At 39.3% G+C, this 11992-nt stretch overlaps 1 protein-coding gene and 1 long non-coding RNA gene across 2 annotated transcripts in view; one reads left to right on the top strand and one right to left on the bottom strand.

Annotated features, from left to right (window-relative positions):
• Positions 1-4650: 4650 nt before the first annotated feature.
• LOC127435004 (pseudouridylate synthase PUS7L-like) lies at positions 4651-11611 on the bottom strand. Its single transcript, XM_051688099.1, has 9 exons — positions 11534-11611; positions 10456-11239; positions 10217-10376; positions 8622-8817; positions 6762-6860; positions 6597-6678; positions 6022-6314; positions 5192-5245; positions 4651-5040 (listed from the first exon to the last, which is right to left on the bottom strand). Exons 2-9 carry the CDS (start codon positions 11228-11230, stop codon positions 4717-4719), a joined length of 1983 nt encoding a protein of 660 aa, XP_051544059.1. The 5' UTR covers positions 11231-11239; positions 11534-11611; the 3' UTR covers positions 4651-4716.
• LOC127435007 (uncharacterized) overlaps positions 10859-11992 on the top strand; it is a 47943-nt gene continuing 46809 nt past the window's right edge. The window contains exon 1 of the long non-coding RNA XR_007896111.1: positions 10859-11005. This is a non-coding gene — a long non-coding RNA (uncharacterized LOC127435007). The remainder of the gene's footprint in view (positions 11006-11992) is intronic.

Raw genomic sequence — 11992 nt, 5'->3', positions numbered from 1 at the left:
GGAAAGGAACATTATGAATCAGCCACATAATCAGAAGTCCTTTTATGCTGTCCTTTGGAGTTTGATACTGTAATTTAAAGGTAGTTAACATTAATGTTGAGGCCTACTTTGACTCTAAGTGTCTTCAGCTGATGACTAACAAAGATTAGGAATGAGAGGAGACAGAAAAGAGCTAAATTGAAAGAGAAATCTAGATGAGGGAGAGACAGAGCAAGCGCTCATTTAAAGGGGGTTAAAGAGGCCATGAGGGTGTTTATGTTACATATGAATGAGGGCCTGTGTTTTTGTAAACTTCCCTCTACAAATGTCACAGCCAGACTGACCACAGAACTGTGAGCACAGGCAGGCCTTATATCTAACGACTCCTTCAGGTTCAAACTGAGCAAAATAGTTAGTTGTAAGGTATTTTCTTTGAATATCTTTCATTCACAGAACAGTTTAATGCAACACTGTTTTTAAGATTGCTGTTTTTCCTCCAGAATCCTTGATAGTAAAATGTGTAATTTCATGAATGTTACTTGTGCTTATGTATACTTATTTCAGTGTTTTGTAAGATTTTATGTGACTTTGTTCCAAATGTGAAATGTTTTTTAAGAATTTTCGAGGTAAGTAAATTCATACATTCAGGGCATGACTGGCATTAAGAACATGGTAAAGAATAATGCAAATTACTTCAGTGTCTAAAATACATTTGTAACCTGACTATATGCTGCCACTAGATGGTAGATTTATGTATTGCAATTGCTCTGTCAGGAGATCCTAGTAAATTCTGGAAACTTTGCCTCTCCTTTTCCTGAACAATACTGGTGGTCAGCTGATGTAATTAAAACAAACAAATAGGTATGTAATCTGGTCTTTTTTCAATCAATGAAAGTTTGCATGATGTTCAGACATTTTCTACAGTACTTTTATTTCAGTTTCATATATTATGAATTCATGACTGACTTTGTGGCTTGTAAATAAATAGGCTGGAATACTCTTTTTCCTGCTTTGTGCCACAGCTTATTTGGGACAATATTTCAAACTACTTATTACAGAATGCTTGATGTCCTTGCTTTCCCTCTGTAAAATCTTTATTCTCATAACTAATGCACAGCTCTTGGGCAGCTCTCTCCAGTCCTCATATATGGCTCATAATGAGTTGTTGAAGCCTGTGGAATCCTCCAGTTGTGGATAATGATTGACAAGCTCATCTAGAACTGATATTGTGGATTTCTAGACTAGTTTTCTTTAAAAATAAATAATCGAGGGCTGATGGCTATAAATCCTCCATAACATTTACTCAAAAAAAGTAACCGGAGATAATAATTCTGAAGGAATGTCTTCTGCCTGTTTAGTGGGCATCCTGCAGGATCTTGCAAATGCAGGTTCAATCTGGAATAAATGTATCCATTTTTTAAATTTGACCTTTTAAAATAATATACAAAATAAGTTAATACAAATGTACACATTAAATAATGATCAAGAAATGTAGTTTCTTTCGTCATAAGGAACAACTCCCCCAACCCCCAAGGACACACTGCAAAACATTACAAACTCAGTGGCTCAAGAAATAAACTTTAACCTTTCATCCCTGAAAGTATTGGTTTGAATTTGACAATTCTTAAGTTTCTTTCTTCATTTGTGACAAAACACACCTTACAAAAATATGCAGCAAACTGTTCCAAACTCTGTGGTTCAGGAGATAAACTTGCAGCTTCTGTTCAGGAATGTCTTCATTTGAATCCCACAATTTGTAAGTTTCTTTCATCAAACGTAAAAAGGCATCACCCCAAAAAACACTAAAGAGCACTCTCAGATAAACTGAGAGTCTGGTTTGGTAGGGGTAGATGTTTTTAAAAAGATGCTGTCTAATATATATATATATATATATTTTTTTTTTTTTTTCCCCTCCCCTTCCTTCCTTCCCTCAGTAGGTAGAGCATTTGAAGACTTGGAGTTCTAGGTTCAAATCCCTTCTTTGATGCAAGAGAGGGTTATTCTGTAATATTGTTGCATTTAGTAAGTTAGGCTTTGAGGTAGCAGCATGGAACCTAAAACCTGTGGTCCAGGCTTCTAGCCTGGGGTGCTTCCCTGTATGCAAAGGTGTGTGAGAGAGAGAGAGAGAGATATCACTAACTTATTAAACATAACAACATGAAATATATATATTTCATGTTGTTAAAGTTAGTGACATAGCCCAACAAGAGCAAAGCTTTCAGACTAGTTGGTTCATCTGCAGAATTACTTCAGACAAGCAGACCCACAGAAATCATACCACTGTGTGAACATGGTAGATCAGTATAGAAAGCAGCAGACTTGTGACAGATGGAATATGGGTTTGAAACCCAGCAAGAGCAGCACTGATCTTGTTTTCAGACTAATTGGTTCAGCTTCAAAATTATTTCAGACAATGAGGCCCACAGACGCTGCGGCAATGTGCAAATCTGGTAGCTCAGCATGGAAGGCAAAGGCATAAAGACAAAGGAGGAGTGCTGGTTTGAACCCTGCAAGGGTGCTCCTGTTTTCAGAGTAGTTGGTTCATCTTCAGAATTATTTCAGACAAGGAGACCCATAGAACCCACATCAACATGCAAACTTGGTAGTTTAGTGTGGAAGGTAATGGCATTGTAAAGCAAGGAGAACTGGTTTGATCCCACCAAGGGTGCTCTTGTTTTCAGACTAGTTGTTTCATCATCACAATTACTTCAGACAAGGAGGCCCCCAGAAGATGTTTCAACATGTGTACCTGGTAGCTCAGTGTGGAAGGCAATGGCATTGTGACTGCATGGTACATGGTTTAACCCAACAGGAGCAGAGTTAATCTTGTTTTCAGACTAGTTAGTTCATCTTCAGAATTACTTTAGACAAGGAGGTTCACAGAATCTGGTATCTCATTATGGAAGGCAATGACATTGTGACGGAAGGAGTGCTGTTTGATCCTGGAAAGGGTGTTCTTGTTTTCAAACTAGTTGGTTAATCTTTAAAATTACTTCAGACAAGGAAGCCCACAGAATTCATATCAATGTGTGAACTTGAGTTCAGTGTGGAAGGTAACACCATTGTGAAGAAAGGAGTGCTGGTTTGATCCAAGCAAGGGTACTGTGGTTTTTGGACTAGGTGGTTCATCTTCATTATTACTTCAGACAAGGAGGCCCATAGAAGCTGTGTCAATGCGTGAAACTGGTTAGACAAGGACGCCCACAGAACCTGCATTGCTGTGTGAACCAAGTAGCTCCGTTTGGAAGGCAAGAGCCTTGCGACAGAAGGAGCATAGGGTTGATCCTAGCAAATGCAAAGGTGTGTTTGTTTTTGAACTAGTTGATTCAGCTTTACAACTGCTTAAGACACAGGTGCCCATAGAACCAATCTCAACACACAAAACTGGTAGCTTAGTGTGAAAGGTAATAGTATTGTAACAGAAAGATCCCTGGTTCAAACCCTACAAATACACTGGTGCTCTTGTTTTAAGAATAGTTGATTCATCTTCACACTTTAGACAAGGACACTCACAGAACCTGCATCAATGTGTGAACCTGGTAGCTCAGTTTGGCATTGTGAAGGAAGGAGCATAGGTTTGAACCCAGCAAATGCAAGGATGTGTTTGTTTTCTGGCTAGTTGGTTCATCTTTAAAATTACTTAAAATCAAACACCTCTCCACCTAACACAAAATCCCTTTGGTCAATTCTCTGGAAAGGTGGGGGGAGACTCAGGCATCCCCCCCTCTTGTGTTTTTGTGTATGTTCACCAGTTCCAGTGCAGACCAGGATCAAACCATGGATCTCCTGAATGCCTGCACAAGAAAGTTGGTTCTCCCTTGAGCTTTATCTAAAAAAATGGATGCAGATAATAATAAAAAAAGCCACTAGCTAAGGTCAGGATCAAACCCTGGACATCCTACTCTAATTGCTGCACTTACACCAGTGAGCCACTGGTATCTGTAAGTAGAGGAAGGTAGTACCTGTAGCTTTACCCAACAAATTGATACAGATGATAATAAAAAAAATAAAAAATATAAATTCCTGCTTAGGCCAGGATTGAACCCTGCAATCCATGGTTCATTTACAGCATTCATAGCAGTAAGCCACTGGAGCCTACACGCAAAAGGAGGTTCTCCCTTGAGCTTTATCCCACAAATTGATTAAGATAGTAAAACAAAAACTCAAGCACAGATGAGGATCAAACCCTGGACATCTTGCTCCTGTTGCAGTACTCACAGCAGTGAGCCCTGCACATAAAAGGAGGCTGTCCCTGTGCCTTGCAGATAATTAAAAAAAAAACAGGACAAGCTCCCATTCTAGCCCAATATACCAATAGAATCTAAATGTAAACTTTTTGCTCTTAGAGATTTTGACTGAATCTTAATGATTTGACCATAAATGCAATACACTGTTAGATGGGTAAAACAGTAAAGTGCCTTGATCAAGGGCACAGTGATGACATGGCTCGCTTCATCCAGGAATTAAAGGAACGACCAGAAACTTGTAAATCACTTTGGGACTGATTTTTTTTTTTTTTTTTAAACTAAACAAACAGAACGACCATGAGAGGAGCACAGTTCTCTGAACAAAACCCCAAAATAAACATTCTCTTCTAGTTCAGTGTTTGGCTGCACATCACCTCCATCTAGTGGTCATTTAAACATGGCAAAAAATTATCTGACAATTCCATCACATCTGACGGTTGCCAAACAACCTCTTTATTTAGTATGTAAAGATCTTGTCAACATTGATGAACTATGAAACATCACACTTCATAATCTCCCTGAGACACACAGTAGCATAACAGGATGCATCCAAGTCAAAAGCTAATGTTAGAATGGGTGCCCAAGGCTTTTCTTTCTGGCTTGTAGTCTCTAGCTTCTCTGCAGTCTGCAAGCTGTAAGAGATGCTCTGTGGCTTTGCAAGCAGGGGGCGATAACATCCCGGGACATTGAGTTTTAGAGGAGTCACTCTGAAACGGCATGACCCCAAGCCGTCCTGAGCCAATCTGTTTAGATACCACTGGCCCAGAAGGTTTTCTGGGTACTTCACAGTATTTCCTGGCATCGGAAGAATGACCTACAACAGAGCCAGTAGAAACATAAGGGTGCATTTCATGGTGTTAAAGAAAAAGATGCGAGACAATGCTAGGAATAGTCTTAGTGGAAGAGACAGGAGAGGAGGGGTTAACAGAGATAGTTACAGAAAAGGAGATATTTGAACATAGTACCTGGTTTAATGAGAAAACATCATTCTTTTCTTCCTCATAGGTCACAATGTGAACCTACAGAAGAGAAAAAAAAAAAAGTAGTACTGAACAATTCCCAACCAAATATTGATAGCCACCATTGCTTCAGAATGACTCCAAATTAAGACAAGATGTCTCTGGAAGATTGTGTTACCAGGAGGCTTAATAGGGCAGAACATAAGAGACTTGCCTTTGATTAAGATGCTTAATATGCTTCAAAATTAGATGTGAAAAGTGAAGATAAGTGATCTAAAGAAAGTCAAGCTCTGTAAGAAGCTGGTAGAGTTCATTTTTAAACGTTCTTATTTTTTATTAAAGAAAGTTATGACTAAAATATATAATTTTTGTCTTTTGACAAAAATGTCCTTTAAATTTAGTCAATATTTCATAATTTCATTTTGATTAATTTTAACATCAATTTAACTCATTTATTTCAAGGTACACCCTCAGTGTTTCAGTGCACCATATGTACAGTAACACACATGTATGTGTATAGTTAGGGTGGGCGATACAAGCACAAAAAAAAAAAAAATGGTTGTTTAATAACGATATCATAATATACACAATTTTACAGAAAACACAGATTCACAAACTACTCAAAGAATAAGGAAAAACATTGTTGTGTCAAAACAGTAGGTTGGCCAATCAGGCATTTGAAAAAGTATGCTGTGGATTTTTTTATTTTTTAAACACAAATTAAACATCAAATATAATCTTCTAACAGTCATGACAAGACACCACATTTTGCAAGCAACTGTATTGAGTCCACAACTCTTAATTTTTCCACACATAGCAACACACTGGTTCCTAACCTGTGGAGCATTCAGCTCTTCGGTGACATCTTCAAGCCCCTTTTCACATCCACCCCACACCAGATCTCCCTGGACCGGCTTGAAGTCCAGTTTTTGGAGCCTGTATGCGGCTGCTTCGTTCCACACTCTACTACAGTAAGAATGGAGGTAGAAGAGCCTCATGCTGTGGGGTAAACTGAGCCAGCCACGTGTGCAGCCCTCCTGTCCGCTGCCGTACCGGTGGAGTGCACGCAGCATCAGCCGCTCTCGGGCTTTGTAAGCTGGCATCAGTGCCAGGGTCTCCTTGGCATTCCCTGAAGAGAGATGTGTACACAAAGGCTGTTAGTCCCTAATATTCAGCCAAACAACTACGTTTGTGATCCAAGGAAGAAAGAAATCATACGGGTTTTAAATGACACGAGGATGTGTAAATCAATACAGAATTTGCATTTTAGGGTGAACTATACCTTTAAACATCTACTTGTCACTAGCTACAAATAACAACTTGAACAAAAAAAAAAAAAAAAAAAAAAAAAACTTGAAGCATAAGGACCTTCAGGCACAAACTTAATCATCTGAGAAAGTCCAACACAAACCTGTGAGAAGAAAGTGACGCTTTGCCTTATTTTGGAGGTCATCGCCATCTTCTGGGGTGAAGAACAGCTTAACAGAAGTCTCCTGCGTGAAACACACTTTGTAGGGTTTAGAGTTTTAGGCCTTCAGTGATCCATGTACAGACATGATATACATTAAGTAAGTACCATTTCCTCTTTCAAGAGTGCTAGTCCTATTTGATCTGCTTGGACACACAATCCACTACCAAACCGCTGGGGCCCATAATAATTCACAAAGCCTTTGTTCTGAAAGAAAAAAAATAAATAAATATATTTATTTATTACACACACACACACACACACACACACACACACACACACACAGCATCCGGAAAGTATTCACAGCGCTTCACTTTTTCCACATTTTGTTATGTTACAGCCTTATTCCAAACAATACCCCATAATGACAACGTGAAAGTTTGTTTGAAATCTTTGCAAATTTATAAAAATAAATAATAAAAAAAAACATGTACATAAGTATTCACAGCCTTTGTTCAATACTTTGTTGAAGCACATTTGGCACCAATTACAGCCTCAAGTCTTAGAGTATGATGCTACAAGCTTGCAACACCTATTTTTGGGCATTTTCTCCCACTCTTCTTTGCAGGACCTCTCAAGCTCCATCAGGTTGGATGGGGAGCGTCGGTGCACAGCCATTTTCAGATCTCTCCAGAGATGTTCAATTGGGTTCAAGTCTGGGCTCTGGCTGGGCCACTCAAGGACATTCACAGAGTTGACCCGGAGCCACTCCTTTGTTATCTTGGCTGTGTGCTTAGGGTCGTTGTCCTGTTGGAAGATGAACATTCGCCCCAGTCTGAGGTCCAGAGCGCTCTGGAGCAGGTTTTCGTCAAGGATGTCTCTGTACATTGCTGCATTCATCTTTCCCTCGATCCTGACTAGTCGCCCAGTTCCTGCTGCTGAAAAACATCCCCACAGCATGATGTTGCCATCACCATGCTTCACTGTAGGGATGGTATTGGCCAGGTGTTGAGCGGTGCCTGGCTTCCTCCAGACATGACGCTTGCCATTCAGGCCAAAGAGTTCAATCTTTGTTTCTCATGGTCTGAGAGTCCTTAAGGTGCCTTTTGCAAACTCCAGGCGGGCTGTCATGTGCCTTTTACTGAGGAGTGGCTTCCGTCTGGCCACTCTACCATACAGGCCTGACTTGTGGAGTGCTGCAGAGATTGTTGTTCTTCTGGAAGGTTCTCCTCTCTCCACAGAGAAATGCTGGAGCTCTGTCAGAGTGACCATCGGGTTCTTGGTCACCTCTCTGATTAAGGCCCTTCTCCCCTGATCGCTCAGTTTGGCCAGGCGGCCAGCTCTAGGAAGAGTCCTGGTGGTTCCAAACTTCTTCCATTTACGGATGATGGAGGCCACTGTGCTCATTGGGACCTTCAATGTTGCAGATATTTTTCTGTACCCTTCCCCAGATCTGTGCCTCGATACAATCCCGTCTCGGAGGTCTACAGACAATTCCTTGGACTTCATGGCTTGGTTTGGTTTGTGCTCTGACATGCACTGTTAACTGTGGGACCTTATATAGACTGGTGTGTGCCTTTCCAAATCATGTCCAATCAACTGAATTTACCACAGGTGGACTCCAATCAAGTTGTAGAAACATCTCAAGGATGATCAGTGGAAACAGGATGCACCTGAGCTCAATTTTGAGTGTCATGGCAAAGGCTGTGAATACTTATGTACATGTGATTTTTTTTCGTTTTTTATTTTTAATAAATTTGCAAAGTTTTCAAACAACTTCTTTCATGTTGTCATCATGGGGTATTGTTTGTAGAATTTTGAGGAAAATAATGAATTTAATCCATTTTGGAATAAGGCTGTAACATAACAAAATGTGGAAAAAGTGAAGCGCTGTGAATACTTTCCGGATGCACTGTGTGTGTGTGTGTGTGTGTGTGTGTGTGTGTGTGTGTGTGTGTGTATATATATCAGTATTTTGCCCACATTAGTTTGTTCAGTAAATGCTAGTGAATTTACACACATATTTACCTTCACATTTTCCACTGCCTCTTTTACAAGCTTGTGTAGATCTGTGACTCCACATTTCTCATGACACTTCAGGTCTCTTATGACAAGATCAAAGTGATTTCCCAGGAGTCTGCCAAGTTTGAGAGGCTCAGACACTGGGCGGATATGAGAGAGCTGCATTCCCCTTCTCTCAAACTCTGAGACTTTCTCCATCAACCTGCCAATATATATTTTATATACCTACAAGTGGAGTGGAACTTGGTCAACAAGAACAGAAAGAGAACCTTTATTTAGGTAAAAAAAAGAAAAGAAAAAAGAAAGAAAGCAGAAATAATGGCAGGGTTCCCCCCCAGATTTTTGACCAATTAATTTGCATGACTTATTTATTACTTTTCCAGTTGTTTGTTGTATTCAAAAAATTCAAAAAAAAAAAAAAAACAAACAAAAAAACCCTGAAAAAATTATAGTCACTATAGAAATGTCTATGATCTTTCCAGTTGTTGATGATAACTACACACCAATTACACCCCACATTTTAATGAGATTGCACTCAGAAATATCAATTTCTGGACTATCAAATGGTTTAGAACTAACAATAACTCGTGTGCTCATGTGAAAATATGTTGCATTCCGCTGCGCACTTAAGTCAGTTTCTGGTATGATGAGAAGATGTGTGACCAATAGCAGATTGAAGCATCAGACTGACCCCTTGGCTCAATACATATTTCAAAGCTGCATGTTTTTATTATTATTATTATTATTATTATTATTTTTGTTGCAGGAAAGGGAGTAGATGGTATCTACCTGATGATGTGCATACCCACCCCCCACCAGAACTGATGTCACTTTGCTTAAATTAGTTCACATTTACTATATAGTCTAGTCAAACAAAGTTAATAATGTTGACAAATTATACATACATACAATTATGAAAAATGTTGAGCAGCACACTATATAGTAAATGTGAACTCATTTACACAAAGTAAAGTCAGGCCCATGGGTGGGGTCAATGAGCATCAACAGGTTTTAACAGAAGCCTTTGTACGTGACATCCTCTCCGTTGATCAAAGTCTAGTGTGACTGCAGCTTAAAGGAATAGTTCACCCAAAAATTTAAATTCTCTTACTATTTACTCACCCTCATGCCATCCCTGATGGGAAACAGATATATTTTTATGTCCTTTTTTAATATAAACCTCCACTTTCAAACAGCCCTCCTAAGTGCTCTTCTCTACCAAGAGTTCTTCTTCCACCTACTGGTCAGGGAGGAGAATTTATAGGAAAAAAAATAAATTGATCTGCTTCTCACCCACACCTATCATATTGCTTCTGAAGATATGGTTTTAACCACATTTAAGTACTTTTATGTGCTTTTTGGAGCTTCAAAGTTCTGATCAGCATTCACTTGCATTGTGAGGACCTACAGAGCTGAGATATTCTTCTAAAAACCTTTGTTTGTGTTCTGCAGAAGAAAGAAAGTCATACACATATGGGATGGCATGAGGGTGAGTAAATGATAAGAGAATTTTCATTTTAGGTGAACTACTCTAAGACATCAGCTAAATGGGCTGATCTCTATGTCTGGTAGGTTTTGGTAAGGTTGTATTGTGTATTTACTGCTTTGGAGAGATCTTTTTCACCACCATGGCCTGGTAGGTGATGGCTCGTTTGTCTTTGATTCCTGCGTAGGTAAAATCAGATGGAAGCACTCCAAGAACTGCAGCCATGTAGCTGATTGCCTCCAAAGTCTCCAAGTTCTCCTTGCGCAGTGTGAAAGCTGAGGAGATACAGAACAACCATTGCTACATAGAAAGTTATGTTATAATAAGAGATGTTGGTCATGTGATGTTACTCACCAGTGTATAATGTCACCTCTTCTTCCGCTTGACAATCTGTTATTGTCCTCTTCTTGGGTTGCTTGCTTCTCTCCCTGAGTCTTACTGTAATGGAAGTCTTCTGCTGGTCGCTGAAACTCTTGGTTTCCACTAGCTTCCCAAACCGCCTGCTGACAAAATGGTGAACTGAAGTCCGGTGCTCCTTGCTGTCATCGGGCAGGAAGGTGAACACAGAGCCAGGCACTTTGGCATCAATGAACCTGAGGAACTCCTCCACCTCTTCTTCAGAGGCCAACTTTGAGAGCTCCTTGAAGTCTGGGTCTTCTCTGACTCGAATCTCTGATTGGTTGGTCACAGTCTGTAGGAAGGGGAAGTTGTGTCTTACTGCTCTGTGGACAACAGCTCTCTGATGCTTATCAGCGAAAGTACCCAAAGACAATTCCATGTTTTCCAGCTCATCGTGTTCACTCGGACTGGCTCCCATTTTCATTCTGTTAGTGAATTGTTCCAACTCTTTGTTCACAGCTGGACCCAGAATTATACTCAGATCAAAGCAATCCTGATTTAAAAGGTATGTGTCATCTGGTGTAGATTGTTTTGATTTAACAATATCTTTAATTGTAGCTTGACTTGCTTGAGAGGGTCTTTTTGTGTGTTCTTTCTGAATATGTGAACTGTTTACAGGTTGTCCATGGACGTCTATCTCAATAACCACAAAGTCTTTAGGGGAGTTTTTAATAGTTCCTTGGAAACCTTCATGGTCTGATATAAAGCACGGAAGAGACTCCTTCTCCATTTTGAAAACCTACATGAAAACACACTTAGTCATGAAGTCACTTGAGCAATTTTATCATCCTTTAAATGTTTTATTAGCTTGTATAAAGACGTGATAGAAAATTAAATGAAATGCGAAGAATTGGTGACAAGCTATGAACTAACAAACTACAACATGTTTTATTTATTTCAACACATTTATATTCAAATAATTTCACATAAGAATAGGATTGAACCTCTGTTAAAAATGCGCGTTTAGCGTGGTTACGTCATAATAAAAATTGCTACATCGCTTAAAAGTATACGAAATACTGCGGATACTCACCCGCGTGCGGTTATGTTGTCCTTCCGCAACACGTGCTAAATTTCCATGGTCCCTTAAAGGGACCGCAGCACATAAAACGCCAAGCGTGGATGTGTAGTCAATGCGTTACAATTAAGTTCAATTTGTAACATTAGTACATGCGTTATGAATTATGAACTAACAATGAACAATATTTTATTACAGCATGTATTAATCTTGGTTCATTGTAAATTCTTAATTCAACAACTCCCTTAAACAACTAATGTTTAGAACATACAGAAACTTCAGGAATCACAAAATGTATTGCAATTAATTACATTAATATGTTGACAAGGTTACCTTGTCATCATTAAAGCAGAAGTACCAAAGGAAATATCTTAGTCTACACATGGGGCTTTTGAATATTGACTTGGACAATGTGGGGCCTTGAAGTGAAAAAGGTTGAGAATCACTGGAATAGCCTATTATTAGGGGAAAGTA

The sequence above is a fragment of the Myxocyprinus asiaticus genome, chromosome 45 (assembly GCF_019703515.2).
Source record: "Myxocyprinus asiaticus isolate MX2 ecotype Aquarium Trade chromosome 45, UBuf_Myxa_2, whole genome shotgun sequence".
Lineage (NCBI taxonomy): Eukaryota > Metazoa > Chordata > Actinopteri > Cypriniformes > Catostomidae > Myxocyprinus > Myxocyprinus asiaticus.
Note: the sequence above shows the minus strand (reverse complement) of the source record. Positions and strands in the feature narration are given on the sequence as shown.

Coding starts and splice junctions, on each gene's coding strand:
- LOC127435004 (XM_051688099.1), bottom strand. CDS start 11,230: ATGGAGAAGGAGTCTCTTCCGTGCTTTATATCAGACCATGAAGGTTTC. Junction 8,818..10,216: donor AAAAAGATCTCTCCAAAGCA/GTAAATACACAA, acceptor ATATATTGGCAG/GTTGATGGAGAAAGTCTCAG. Junction 5,041..5,191: donor ATGTTTTCTCATTAAACCAG/GTACTATGTTCA, acceptor GCTCTGTTGTAG/GTCATTCTTCCGATGCCAGG.